The sequence below is a fragment of the Motacilla alba genome, chromosome 28 (genome assembly GCF_015832195.1).
Source record: "Motacilla alba alba isolate MOTALB_02 chromosome 28, Motacilla_alba_V1.0_pri, whole genome shotgun sequence".
In the NCBI taxonomy this organism is placed as follows: domain Eukaryota; kingdom Metazoa; phylum Chordata; class Aves; order Passeriformes; family Motacillidae; genus Motacilla; species Motacilla alba.
Genome location: NC_052043.1, coordinates 5,246,494 through 5,261,881, shown reverse-complemented (window position 1 = coordinate 5,261,881; position 15,388 = coordinate 5,246,494). Strand labels below are relative to the sequence as shown.

Here is a 15,388-nt window from a genome sequence, read left to right as displayed (position 1 = left end):
TTGCTCAATACCTTGTTCATCCAATTATTGTTTTACTTAGTATAAGTTTGATTTCATCTATGATAATACTTGTTTCGAATTGGAGATAGTTGTGGCGAGTAGTAGCTTTAACTTCAATATTGAGAGCATATGGTACAATTCTAAGAGACCCCTACTGCGCAGCTTTGCTAGATGAAGAAGAATCTGTGTATTAGTAAAAGAATTTACTAACTTTGAAGAAGGATTGGGCAATGAATCATGATTTTAAAGGGTTAAGATTTTAGCTGAGGGTTAGAGCCAAATCATATTGAAGTTAGATACACCAATGATAGGTTAATGATTATTAGATGCTTAAGCTAAAGCTAGTTGTAATATTATGAGATCATTTGTAGAAGGAGTGGAGCAACTGAACCACTGTAAGAACATACTGAAACCAGCAGAACAATGCCTAGCACCTAGACTCTGTGTCAATCCATCATGAAGCAGGGGGCCTTGGATCGTGCCAGAGGGTCAGAGACCTGACAAAGACTTTCCTGACTTCATCCCTGGGACCACTGACCCCATTCAAGAGAAGAATTGTGCATGCGTGAAGGACTAATAACCTCATTTTAATACAAAGCAGGGATGGGAGGTGCTGGGGTTATGCATATGTATTATTTTGGGAAATAAATAGAAGGCAAAATCCTTGTATGGTGTGGTCACGCATTTCGGGGACGACCGCCCCTGTGCCGCCCACCAGCGTAATAAAGGTACTACTTTCTAACTTTAATTGGTTAGAGAATCTTTGTCCGCGATTTTCGGTTTTAATGATTCAGATCAATGTTCAACTACACTAAGTATGATAGTTATGTCCTAAAACCCATCTGGAATCCACTTCACACTACACCTGCAGCTTCTCACCTGTTTGATAGACACTTCCTAATTTTATTTTCATCTTGCCACTGCCTATCACTTGAGAGCTGAGAGCTCTCTCCAATTCCCATCCTAGTCCAAGCAGAACATACTTAGCTTTTTCATTCTCTCATCACTCTTCTTTGTGCTCCAGCCACTAGTCACCTTGGTGATTTTTAAGTGTCTTTCATGTACTGTCAAGCCCCAAACTATATATGGTATTCCTGATGCCATCCACCAGTGGCACAAAAAGAGAAAGATCACTTTCCTAAATTTAATGCCTGCAGTTTTAGTAAAGCAGCCTGTAAGTCCTCTTAATCCATAAAAGGATACACTACTTATTCATGTTCAATCTATTATTCATCACTGCTGCAGAGCACCTGAAGGTTCTTGAGCTTTTTGTTCTCTCAAGAACTTTCTATTCTGCACTTCTGCCACCTGCTTTCCACAAGTTGTTTTTTGACTTCTCCCTGCACACGTTGTGGTGGCACATTTGCTGATTATTCCCATACTATAGTTCATGTTCCACTATACTCAGAGCCTTGCACTTACAAAACCCTAAAGTAGTGTTGGAAAGCAATTGCAACCTGCATGGGAATCACTCCCTCCTGCTTCTACCCTAACTTCCTACTCCATAGCTTTTAACACTGATGGGAAGTCCCAACACTATGCATGCACAAAGCCTCAGAACTGACCCGCATACAGCAGTTCAGTTTTTGGGTGTACTGTGCCTCTCAGCACAGTACACTTTCATCAGCATCAACAGCACCATAAGCAGAAAAAACCCCAAAATCACAGGAAGTCTGAGCATATTATGAAGAAAACTATATAGTTACTATGGGAACTTAGTTATTAGGGGGTACCACCTGCTCCACTGGAGAGGACACTCAGGGGGAAGATGCCTGTCCAGGGAACCCATTACTAGTCTTTATCCTGGCCAATGTAAAGTTTTCCCTTTTCTTTCCCTTTCTGATCTCCCTTCCTCCAAAACAAAATAACTGTCACCCTTAGAAGCAATACTATCAGCTATAGATCTGCTAATAAATTCTGTATGTGAGAACTTGTCTCAATATTTTTCATGCAGTATCAGGATCTCCAAGACTTGCCTGCACAGCTGCTTTCTAGCCAGTCCCTCTTCAGTCTTTGTGACACATGGGTTCTTTCACCCCAGATACAGAACTTTGCCTTTGCTAACCATCAGCTAGTTTTTCTCAGCTTGTTTTTCCAACTTGCTGAGATCCTGCTGAACAGCCCCTGCCTTCCAACATATTGACCATTTTCCCTTTCCACAGTATACTAGTATCCACAAACTTAACAAGATTTATTCCACCTCGCCAGGTTGTTTGTGTATATGTTGAACAGTCCTAAGGAATGCCTCTAGTGATTGACACTTGTCAGACTTCCAATCACTGGCTGCTACCCTCAAAGCTGCCCGCTTCAGCCAATTTATCACCCACTTTAAATTGCACCCAACCAGTACACCTCTCTCCATTTTGCCTATGACAATGATACTTCAGACCATACAAAGATCTTGCCTACAGTCAAAATCAACAAGTAGGGCTCTCTGCAAAGCAAATAATCTCAGAGAATAAAAAACCCATCAGGTTGGTCTCTGTTTTATCTATGCTGGCTGTTCTCAATCCCTTTAAGGTGCCTCATATCCTAGGACTCCTTCACCACAAAGGGAGAGGAAGGAGCTGAGCCATTTCTACTTTCCTGGAACCTCTTTCTTGCCATTTGTGGAAACACGTGCCATGCTTTCTTCTTTCCCAGTAATTGGGACCCACCACAGCACCACAACTCTCTGAGGACAGGAAGTGGTCTCACACAAGCACCCCCCCAGCTCCCTGTCCTGAGTTAATTTTGTTCCCAGTACAACACTGGCACAACACTGTATTTTGGATCCAGGATGAGAATAATCTTGATCACACGCTGATATTTTGGTTGTGGCTGAGTTGTGCTCACCCCAAGTCAAAGACTTCTGTGTCTCATGCTCTGCCAGTGAGGAGTTGCACAAGAAGCTGGGGGGGAGCACAGCCAGGACAGCTGACCCGAACTGGCCAGAGAGATATTACACACCATAAAACATCCTGCCCAGTGTATAAACCGGGGGAGTTGCTGGTGAGGGGCTGATGGCTGCTGGGAGACAGGCTGGGCACAGATCAGCGTGTGCTGAGCACCTACACTGGGCATCACTTTTTTTTGTGTTTTATCTGTCTCTCTCCCCTTTTCATTACAATTATTATTATTATGTTTTACTCTGTTTCAACACCTAAATAACTGTTCTTATCTCAATCCACTAGCTTTACTTTTTTCCTGATTCTTCTCCCCATCCCAACTAAGGGGAGGGAGTGAACAATTGGCTCCATGGTACTTAGCTGCCAGCTGGGGTTAAGCCATGACTCTCCCTCTGCACCCATGGATACATCCTGTCTGGTCCTATGGACCTGTGTACGTCAAACTGTCTAAAACAGCCTTTAATCAAATTTATTGTAATAATTTGCTCCCTCAAGCTTCCCCTAAAAAAAGGATTTGGTAGACCTGACAGCAGGCCTCTTCAGTAGAAAACAAGACAAAGGCATAGAGTACCTCATATTTTTACATTTTTTCACCGCTAGGTTCCCTTTAACATTTTGCAGAAGGCCTACAATTTTCCTTCATTCTACCTTTGCTGCCAGTACCAGTGGAAGTCTTGCATGCAGCTTTTCATTCCCTGTAATTTCCAACTCCAGCCAAATTTAGGCTTTCCCAGTTCTGCCACACATCCAGGCAATCCTTCTGTATACTTCTCAGGTGTCTTGACTGCTTTCACGAGATATATGCACATTCTGTTTCTGGATTTAAGGAGCTCCCAAGCCCGTATGTACTGGCCTCCTCCCAAACTTGCACAGTTTCATGCACTTTGGGATAAATTACTCATTCTCTGAGGTGTTTGTCCATGGAGGTAATGAGCTCTCATGAGCTCTGCTGTCCTTCAGAATCCTACCAACCAGCTCAATGAACAACCTGAAATATTCTCTCCTGAACTCTAGATCTTTATTCTGCTACTTATTAGCTCCTTCAGGATCTCAAACTCAATTTCATTGATGTTGCAATGACAGCTACTCTCAACCTTTGCATTTCTAGCCAGTTCTTTGCTGTGAATACCAGGTACAGCTAAATACCTTCCATGTCAACTTACCTAGCATATGCAAGTACGCTCATCAACTTATTTCTAAAATCTCCAGGAATATTGTGGAGGATTTCTACCAGGACATGTTGCCATTTTATCAGGTGTCCAAGTACTAAAGTTCTCCTTCAGAACCAAGGCCTGTAATTGTGAAGCTTCTAGTTCTTCAAGGGTGTTACTTACTCCCTGTACTTTATCAGTCCAAGTCTGGTGAAGGTTCACTTTGATCTCCCTCTTGTTGGCTTCCCCTCTGATCTTAATCTATAAAGCCTTGACCAATAAAGTGCCTTCCCCAAAAGCCTCTGCATTCATACAGCTTCTTTTAGCATAGCGGAACCCATTCCTGTCTGTCTTTATTTCCTAAAATATTTACATCTGTCACCTTGAGTCTCCTTCTCCAACGTACCTTGTCTTCAGAGTCTGAACTTTTCAATGTTGCATCACTTGGTGATTCTGACGTGGCTGCAGAATCTGGAGGGATATTTACACCATTGGTGCCACTGCTGAGAACTGCAACACAGAAACAAAAAAAATACGCGCACTCTCTACATATTTAGACTGTCATAAAAGTTTTCTTATGCAAATTGCATGCAGTTTTCTTGTTTAAGTCCATGGTTTACATTAAACCATGAAATGTAAACTAAAAATTTCCCATAGTATTTTGCAAGAGACGGGAGGACCACAATTCAGCAATTCTTAGCAGACTCAAAATTCCAAATGCAGAAAACCAAGTCAGCAAAATAATCTATACAAATGTTGTAAGGACTTCAATATATACAACTTCAAGCAATCATCCTTCTCCAATCTAATACTGTTCATACCCAGCAGGGTTTGTCTTCAGATTGATCTACCTGCTCAGATACTGAACTCTCACTGAAAATTTTACCCCAACACTAAGTCCTGTGTAGGGTTCAATCTGTGTCAGGAGGCACATCAAAAAATCAAGCTAGAAATATTTGGTTCTATGCAAGATTCTGCATTAACTGAAGTTACTCCTGTTTCTGTTCAACTAAACTTCCACATAACAAATGGCATCGCGGTGGAGAAACATGGGGCTTAGAAGACAGGGACTTTAAACAGTTTTTTGCATTAACTTCCACACTTTTATCATGTCTATTTCCATCAGCTACATCAAATTCCATAATTCCATAATACAATAAACATATGAATGACCAAACTTTAAAATTAAAGTTTCTATGTTCAGAATTAAATTTGTACTTAAAAGCCCCAACTGCAAATGGTCTCCAAGCCCAGAGGCACCTCTCACTGATTTAGGTACTTTACTGTTGATCAATTACCAGTAATAGATTATTACACCATGGTCAATGCTGTCATTTGAGATTGATTGCTATACCACACTCTTAAAAGTCTTTTTATTTCAAAACTCAAGTATGGATTACACCAAAGTCAGAGGCCTGGCAACATCAGACAGTCACCCTACACAAGATCTGAAGGTTCCACTATGTTATCCTTCATGTAATACAGATACATTTACTATTTAAGATGTTTCTTTTCTGAAACGAGAAAACTAGAAAAAACAAGGTGGGTGTTGAGTAAAAGCAAACCACCACACCAAACAAATTCAATGCTTTTGTTCTCTCTCTACTGTATTAAGAAAGCAAAAGCATTATTTACCCATCTGTGAGAAAGCTTTTGGCTGCGGTGCCTGTAGTACTGCTGGACGGAGCACACTTCGCTGCTGTTCCTTTGGTTTCTGGCTAGGTAGACCTGCAAGTGCAAAGTTTTTTCAAGAAGTATAAAGTTTTATAGCTGGAAAATTCAGCTTCATCTAATCTTCTCTAACTGCTTCCAACAGAACACACAATTAAAAAACAGACACTAGAAAAGCCTCTTCTCACTTCTTTTCCATCCCTCCTTACTCTGCCTCAAAAGACAGTTAGTCCCAAATAGGAAAGACTATTTCCTATAGCCTAAAAAGACACTTTAAAGTATACTGTCTACCTTATCCAGGGAAGCAAAGAAAGAAAGTGATCCAGAAATAAAAGAAATAAAAGCCAATATGTAAGAGAAATGAACAGTACACCAGCAATCCTATTTATGCATTGACATTTTATTCAACTACACATTACAAGTCGTCTTCTCTCCTTCCAATAAAGTAATTTCCAGATAGTAGTAAAATATTTTTTTTATCCATGCAATCAAACATATTGGTACTATAATAGTTGTGTTGTGTCATTTAACAACTTTTTGGCTTTTTGAATTAACCTGGCCTCTTAGGTTGTTATAGTAAGATGCACAGCACTACAACTCTAATTCTGCTATGATTCAAAAAGCTAATTGACCTTAAACAACCTAATAAAAAAAACCCAAACATTGTAACACCAACTCTAGAAGGTTATGGCAAGCCCAGAAAATTCAGTTTTCTTCACTGAAAAAGGTCAAGATGAACTCTTGATCCAACAAAATACTGCATTAGAACTCACTCATAGCAATTACTTCCATTTCAGGTCATCCACATTAAAAGAGCATGACATCAGATTATAAAACTATCCAAAGTTCAAACACTCATAAGCTCAAAACAGCATGTTCCTTTCTTAAATTTACCACTCTTCCTTCAAGTGAAATGAAGTTTCCACAGAGTTATGCAATAATAGCTTTCATTACCTGTATAGTTTTGTGTGTTTTTTTTCCCCCTCAAATTGCTAAGGAGCTGTAAAACTAATATCCTTCTGATAGTGGCTGGGTCTACATCAGTAAACAGGAAACTCTGTCATAGCCAGCCTGTAGTGCAGAACAGGCATGATCAAGGACCTGCTACTTACACTGCCACCAAAAGTGGGCACTCTCTTGACACTTCCAACTGCCCTGGCCTGGTTGCAGACTAAATACTCAGTAATGGCTGGAACTTTCTCAAGGCACTCGCTGAACACCATTTTTCTTATGGTTTGCTACCAAAGGAATCAAATTCACGGTCTGTAGGATAACTCCAAGCACAAAGAGAAGCTTGCTAAGCAGCAACAACTGGGAGATGCACTTCAGACATGCACAGCTGATCCAATGCAAAACACAGATGCGCTTATATGCGTTACACAGAGGATACGGGCACAACCACCCCAGAAAAGACAAGACTTTTTTTCTGCAGACACACAGGTACTGCCACCTTCTATTTACAATAGCTGATTGATGAAACTGCTAACTAAATAAAATGTTTGAGCTGGTTACTTTGTACTGTCACAGTAAACAGTGAACTCACCTGCACTAGGTGCCTGACCATGGATAAGTATTGGTGGCTTCAGCCGGAATCCACTACTCTTTTCCTCTGGAAGTGAAATACAAAATTACAAGGACAAAGCTTTAACACATTAGAAATAGCCATTCAGTCATAAAATTGCTCAGGTTTTCCCCATTGTAACAACTCACAAGTTCTATGAATATGCAAAGTTATTAGGAGCTTTCCAAAGAACAAGTTCTCTTCTCCTGAAAGAAACCTGAATTTCCAGTGACCATCACAGGAAATATACATCTCAGACAAACAAATGGCATCACAAGCAAGAAATTCAAAATTTTTTTCAGAAGAAACAGGAAAAAGACTGTGCTCTCCAGAGAAATGGGGCTCCTTCTGTGAAGGACTTAAGACAGATAAAAAAGGTTTTAAGTAACAATCAAACTAAAGAAAGAACAATCAAAGTTATGACTGACCATGACAGCTGCTAACAAGTATCTAACTGCTAATGATCATAAAGTAAGTTAAACTTAATTGCTTAATGATAGTTTCTTGTAATAAGTTTTTACTCATGCTTTTGTAGTATGAAGATAAAAAACTCCTTTGCTCATACTCACTACAGTTATGGTTTTTAAATTAAATACCAAAATCTCAAAAAAAAAAAAAAGTCTACAGCTCTTAAAAATTGAGTTCCTTCCAACTTACAAAGAATAATTATATTTTTTTCCTTTTAGGGGCTTAATATCTGTACTCAGAATAAGAAACTCAGCATCTTACAGTCTCACTGTGCTTGGTTATAAGCATATGACATTGATGTGCACTACAGTCACCGAACCAGAACTATGGAGACCAACAAAATCAGCAGTTCTCTCAACACAGGGTTCACAGGTCATAGCTGAACACAGTCATGACCATACCTTACGGTTCTTTTGCTTTCCAATATAAAAGAACATTTTTCTGAAGTAGATATATGAGACTTTCCCAAAGGTTTTATTGTGAGGCTAGCAGGAAAGGGTCATACTGCAGTATTCTACCATCACTCCCAAAGCATTTAACAACTTTGATATTATTTTAATTACCTCCAGCAATGGTGATGTTGAACAATGAAGTGAGCAAGAAAACAGCTCTAAGATCAGAACCATCATCACACATCCGTTCTCACAGATAGGGTCTTACTTCTGAAGTATCAGAGTACTTTAGATCATGATAAATTAACAACAGAAACATTTTTTTCAAGAAAATTGCAGAAAAATGAGGAAGCTCACCTGGTTCCGAGTCAGAATTGCCTGTAGAGGGTTCACAAAAGCTTGATGGCATAAATACATTGTTCTTTGTTACTGCAGTCAAGGAAAAAGGAAAAAAAAAAGGAAGTTGTGCATGTTGTTCTTTATTATAAACCAGTTCCCAGACTTCAAACTGAAGTAATTTTTCTAGTAGATTGTTTTATTTTGGTTTTATTTCTTCTAAATTAAAACAGCATTACAGCCGAAGTAGCAAACAAGCCATTGCCCATAAAATCCTCTCAGTGTCTCCTGACACAGAGAAAGAACAAATTTCATTTTTTCTGAATCCTGTATAAATACAGGATTCCCACTCTGAATTGTATCTGAATTAGAAATTAGAAGTGGTGTTAGTATATATAATAGCATTGCAAAATGTATAATACCATTTCCATAGGCCCTGCAGAGAGAAAGCAGAAAGGTGTGTAATGCCTGCTAGAGAGTAGGAGTGACTATCTGGACTCTGATGGACCACACCGTTTTCACCAAGAAGCAACTTAGGTTTGAACTACCCTGCAAAGACAAAACTCCTACAGAAACAGAGAAGAGCACATCAGAGTACTGTCAGATGTCACCTCAGCAACATAAGAGTCAACCAAAGGGAAAAAATGTTTGAAAAAACAGGCAAAGGACAGTGCTTCTTTTCCACCCTTTGCTGGATCCTAAAGAAGCAAACAACAGGGAGTTTGGTTGATACCCTGTCCAGCAGTTCTAGTACGTTTGGTATTATACAAAAATCACAATCCAGTTTATAAAATAGGACAATCAGAAGGAGACAGATTTCTCCAACAGATAATTTTGCATGAAGAAAAGCATAACAGTATTTACTGGCTCTTTTTTTATAAGGCTGTAGAAAAAGTTCAAGTATGTTGAAAAGAGAAATAAAGCTAATCTCTGAACACCATTCTACTAAAAAATGTGGCATTTGCCTTTTATAATTGTCTGAAATTTTCTTCTTATTTCCTTTAATTCCACCTTCTCTCTTTTTATTATTGCCTGCCATAAGTTTAAACATGACACAGTTTTCATGTAAGTAAAATTTCCCTATTCTCGAGAGAAACGTAACCCCACCAAAAAAAAAAGAAGGTGAGAAAGTAAAAGATTATCTGGAAACCAAAGCCATTGAATAACGTCAACTATATTCACAGAGGTCTTAATGAAATTTGCAATTCAAATCAAAGTTGTCACTGCTTGAGAACAACACACATCAGAAGAGAAGAAAGGCGTGGAGGAATAAATCACCACATCCTCTCAAAATTCATTAGCTAAGCAGAGGCTTGAGAAAGGATACTGGACTCCTGGAATATCCAGTATTTAACCAAGGAAGAGTTGAGTAAATTGTTTTCCTCCACTTCTTAACAGATGTTAGCATAAAGATTCTAATCTTATACGACAAAGACATTGAGGAATGCAAGTGTTAAGAGATTATGGGGAACCTGGGTAAACACATACTGTTATTCTAACAGAAAATCTACAAAACCCCATATTCATTATTTTTGTGCATTCCTTTACTAAGAGTGGTTGGCAAACAGACAGCAGCAACACTGATCACCCAATTCATGGGATGACATCTGGAGACCCACTGAGCTGCATACCAGAAAACTGGGATCTGAAAGAGAAGAGCTACTTCCCCTGACTAGCACTGGTGTGTGAATTTAAAATGCTATGCCCATAAAGTATAAGCAACTACATTTTGGATTTCAGAGTCATTTATTTCTTTCAAATTAAAATCAAAACAACTAGGCTTTTACCTTTCAGTCACATCTACAGAATGCGCTGCATAGGAGAGGAACATTTTTTTTTTTACTTCTCTCCTTCAAGGTTTTTCATCTTCTTTGTTTCATCTTAAGACAGTAGAAATAAAGTAGCAGTCTCAAAATCTGCCTCAAACACTGACATATCTTAACTAAAATAATTGTTCACCAAAGCTAAAACCTTCATATGATCTGTGAGGAGAGACGGCACAAATCAAGACTGTTCCTGTGAGTGAACAAATATCAAATGTGACCATTCCCATGCAAGTGAACTGCATGAATTTACCTCAATGAATTCACTGTCCTGACTGTGCACACACACAGGCTGTGGTCATTCTCTCGTGCATATGTCAGGTGTTTAAGAAATGCACTGAATCCTCCCCATTTTAAAAGTAACGGGAGAAGAGAAAAGAAGACTAAAACATGAGTTGAGACTTGAAAAACTTTCCTGGCAGCAGAGGAACTAAGAAAAATGTAGCACTTATATAAATTTGGAAAGAAGAAACCTGATCACAACAAATCAAGAAGATTTCTGGTTAATTCTGCAATTTAACAGCACAAGAGTAAAAGGTGAAACTACAAATACACAAAACCTTACAGACAGAAAACATTTTTTGAAATTATCTATCAGCTCCTTTGGCCTTCACAAAATTTGCTAAAATGAGTACATGGCTGCTGTGGTCTTTCTTAACCCAAAGCACAACAGACAGTAATAACACTGTTTACATGACTGGAAAATTAATGTCTAGGTAGGAAAACCATCCCTCATATATAATACCATAGCAACATTTACCTGACTGAGAAGGAGGGAACTGAGTCAAAGATGAAGTTCTCTCTCGTTTTACAGGTGGACAGTAGCTTCCATCCTCTCGATCAGATTCTGTAGAACAAAAATTATTAGAGAAAACACAAAACATCCCAGCAAGACACACACTTACAGCTTTTAGTTTTACAATAAAATCTCTTACCATCTCCATCTTCTGGACTTGATCCATCTGCAGATCTCTGAAATCAGATTACACTGATCAAAGAAAGATCCCATACTGAACATTTCAGTCTCTTCAGTTTGATCCAAATATTTTAAACATCAGTTAGGAGAATTTTTCTTTAATGTCAGTGATGCACACACAGTGTGATAATCTTCCATGACTTAAATGTGGCCATAGAGTCTAACACAGATACTAGCAAATTTAATTAATTCAAAATATTTAATTTACAAGTAAGATTCCTGAAGATTCCCAAGCACTAATATCTTTAGGGACTGTGTAACAGCTACTACAGTTACATTTTCTATACACTGAAAATTTGAAAATTACGGTTTTCAAAACTGGTTTCATTTTTAAAATATGACATTTCAAGCTCAACATAAACATACCCATTATTTGGGAGTTCATTCCAAAGCACTTTACCTAATCACTAAGTGACATTAGTTCCTTCAACAAAATTACAGCATTAGAGGAATGTCTTTCAAAGCATGCTCTATAAACCAGTACGACAGTATTTTTATTGGAATTAGTAATGGATAGTCCCCTAACATCTTCTACAGTACCAGAACCAAAAAGGAAGCACCACAGGCTACCAATTATCATAGATATTTAAAAAGTCTTTGAACAAAGGTTTTATGTATTTTCTGAGGATTTCTATGGCTCCTTCCTCCTACCTCTCTGACAGTTTCTCAACTAATATAATCTCCTTTGCTCCTCCAAAAAATAACCCCATGACACATTCCTTTCACTACGGAAGGCGATCACAGCTGCATCACATCTTCATCTCACTACAAAACATCTTAGAATAACCAAATTGCTTCGGTAAGCAAGAACCTTTAAGATCATCAAGTCTAAGTGATCCATCAGAACTGCCATGCCCAATGCTAAAACATGTCCGCAAGTGCCACATCTACACATCTTACAAATCCCTGCAGGGAAGATGGCTCCACCATTGCCATGGGCAGCCTGTTCCATGGCTGCACAAACCTTTTGTGAAACATGCTTTTCCTAATATTCAATCTAAATGTTCAACTTGAGGCCATATCCTCTTGTCCTGTAACTTGTTACCTGGAGGAACAGACCAACCCCCACCTTGGCTACACCATCCTTTCAGACAGCTCTGACATACTGGACCATCTACCTAGTTCAACACAACCCTTTCATCTCAGCCCTGCCCCAGGATATGCAGATCACTCAGTCTTACTTCAGAGATTGGCTGATAAATGGAAGTATGGTAGCTCATGGGCAGAGCCCACTGATGCCCCAAAACTCCTTCTCCACCATGATTCAGCCCACTTGGGCACTGAGAGCAGGCAGACACACAGAAAGACTGCACAAATCTGCACAGGACTGACATCTGAGGCATACCTTGGGTCTAAGAATACCAGAAAGTAAAAAACTTTCTATTTAACATTGCATACATTTAGAACCCAGATAATACTGTACTATCAGTACTCCACTAAATGCTAATCAAAAACACTTACACTGCACTTTGCCTATTTAATTACCTTTAAGGGCTTTTCTGGTTTGTTTTGCGTTCATAGAAAAAAATAGCGACCTCATTAGCACCCTAGTTGAGTACTTTTGAAACCTTTAGCATCGGGAATAAGAAGCTGCTGACAGTTCTGGAATGCAGCTCCCTGCATTCACACACCCTATCAGCCCAGCCATGTTAATACTGCACTTGATGATCTTTCCACATAATTAGTCAAGTAGTTCATGGTACTACCAGAAGGTGGTCATATTAGTCACTGACCTTGCCAACACACAATACTTTCCCAAAAGATGAGGCTAAAATAAAAAACCATGATATCATGTATTTCAGCAACCAGCATCTGAAATCAAAATGATTCAATTTTGCACAAAAGTGCTGTCACATATAAAAGCAATTTGTTTCCACTTTTATCAAAAATCCTGAAAGTGAAAAGAAAACACTTGGTAAAAAATTTGCATGAGTAGAACTGCAGATGTCTATATGCAAAAAATCCTTAAAAATAAACAAATTATTTCCACCTGAATGTCAAAAACTTAACATATGCTTCATTCTCAATGCTCAAGTAACACATCCAGAAGTCAAACCTATATGATTTGAGGCACAAGTGTCAAATCATCTTATCACTGTAATTTTGTAACTGACAAGCACAACTAATGTACCATCACCCTGTTTAGTGGGTAACAGGCATCAACATCCAAAACCAACTCTGTACTCTACTGAGGGCAAAGCAGAACAGAGAATCTGCTCCAAGTTATTTCCATGCTTCCTAGCCCAAGAGTTTTGGGAGATTAAAGCTGTGTACCTGCGGACAAATAGATGCCATAGATGTAGATTCCATGGGGGTACAGAGATCTACTGTATTAGACAAGCTTCACTTTTCTATGAAGCCAGAGATAAAGTCACCACTGCAGCCAGAATTGCATACCAGTGCTGCTTCAGAGGAAGCTGGGTACACTAGATAAAAAGCAGGGGTATATATGCATGACAAACCTGACAGACTGGAAAAGCAGCAGATTACATTTAGTGACACTGAACAGCAGTCCAGCCTCTCCATTTTACACTTGTATTCTCAACCTACTCAGTACAGACTGAGTACAGCAACATGTGCTTTACATAAGTACCCCACAAAATGGAAACAAAAGCAAGGACCAGTCCATCCTGTAAGAAACCACCAAGGTAATTAAATTTATCTCCACTCAGTTCTTTGGACTTAGATGCTGATGAGACACAAACTGGTAACAGCAAAATCCAACCTAGAATTTTCTCACTTAAGAGCAAAAGCCACTTTTCACTTATTCCCTCTGTCCCTGGCTTTCAAAATCCAGCTAGAGAAAACATATATGCCTCTTTTTATACAGGCTCCTACAATTAAGACACATTTCCAGTTAAGGAAATTAGCTTCATAAAGGCTACCAACTGCTTCTTAAAAGTCTAAGTCACAGTAGTTAACTAAATACAAACATTAATTCATCACACAATTGTTACATCAAGCTAAGAGAAGAACTTCAAAACTCAAACTAAATTGTCAGTTTTTGCTTATTTACACTAGTGAGCAGAAACAGGGAGATGAAGGGAGAATTTGAGTAAAACAGAAAAGGTCAATGCAATTCAGGGAAAGCTCTAAGAGTACACTTCTAGTGTTTATCTTTGAAAATGCATTTTAAGATGCAAAAATCATATAAAAAGGACTTCAGAGCACAATAATGCAAGTCTTCAGTCCAGACATTCTGCACATGCACAGGCATTATTTAACTGCCATGATTTGCTTAAAAGCTGCTCCAGAACCTCTTAATCAGCAGAGTCTTGCTGGGATGGCCATGTGCTGTGGGAGGTCGGTGTGGGTTAGCAAAGAGTAAGAACATAACCTATGGCCACACTAAATTCATGCCACCCCAGAAATATCTGTGACTGTGTGTACAAACAAGTAAACAAGAAATATGCAGTGTCTCTTCTGTCTTAACTCATCCATCTTCCCAGGCCCTGGGAAGACTGCATGAAAACTGACACTCCAATGAGCCAGTACAAGCACTCTTATAATGCATCAACCTTCTCTAGATTTCAAGGAAAGGGATGGTTTTGCTGTGAGACACTGGGATAATTTCAAGAGTACTCACTAGTACACGCCAGTTACATGCCCATATTGAGCACCATACAATTCGGTACATTTAACTGAATGGAATCAAGAAGAATGCTGAAACAGATGTTCTGTACAGCCACTAATATAATCCCCAACAGCATTTGTGGGTTTTAAACTTCTCTCAGAACATGGTTAACTAGGGTAAGATTTTCTGTTCTCTAAGAACAAGACGAAGATAACCACTTCCTGCTGTGTTCCTGAAAGTCTGGTTAACATCATTCTCTTGGACAGTTTTAGTAACACTGCAATTTCAAATGACAGAAAACTGAGATAAAAGTCTGTGATTATGTTTGACAGGAAAGATGTGTGATACATCTTTACAAAGAATTCCATGGGTGCGGGTATGGGTTTTAACGTCTTTGAAATTGGTCTTAATGTCTCCCCTAACTTCAAGCAGCAGGTTTGTTATGAAGCCCAGACAGCCCAACTCCTGAAACAGACAAGTGAGGGACTCAGTACAAGCCTGAACTTAGGAACTTTGGGGTAAAATGACACTTTGAAGGGGAAACATAT

General features: G+C 39.0%; 1 protein-coding gene across 2 annotated transcripts in view; it reads right to left on the bottom strand.

The window, feature by feature from the left end:
* RANBP3 (RAN binding protein 3) overlaps positions 1-15,388 on the bottom strand; it is a 68,595-nt gene that overhangs the window by 26,827 nt on the left and 26,380 nt on the right. For both annotated transcript variants that reach the window (XM_038163539.1, XM_038163540.1), the window contains 6 exons: positions 11,226-11,262; positions 11,051-11,137; positions 8,489-8,560; positions 7,254-7,319; positions 5,675-5,767; positions 4,446-4,549 (listed from right to left, as the gene is read on the bottom strand). In XM_038163539.1, the coding sequence (XP_038019467.1) occupies positions 4,446-4,549; positions 5,675-5,767; positions 7,254-7,319; positions 8,489-8,560; positions 11,051-11,137; positions 11,226-11,262 (459 nt within the window). The remainder of the gene's footprint in view (positions 1-4,445; positions 4,550-5,674; positions 5,768-7,253; positions 7,320-8,488; positions 8,561-11,050; positions 11,138-11,225; positions 11,263-15,388) is intronic.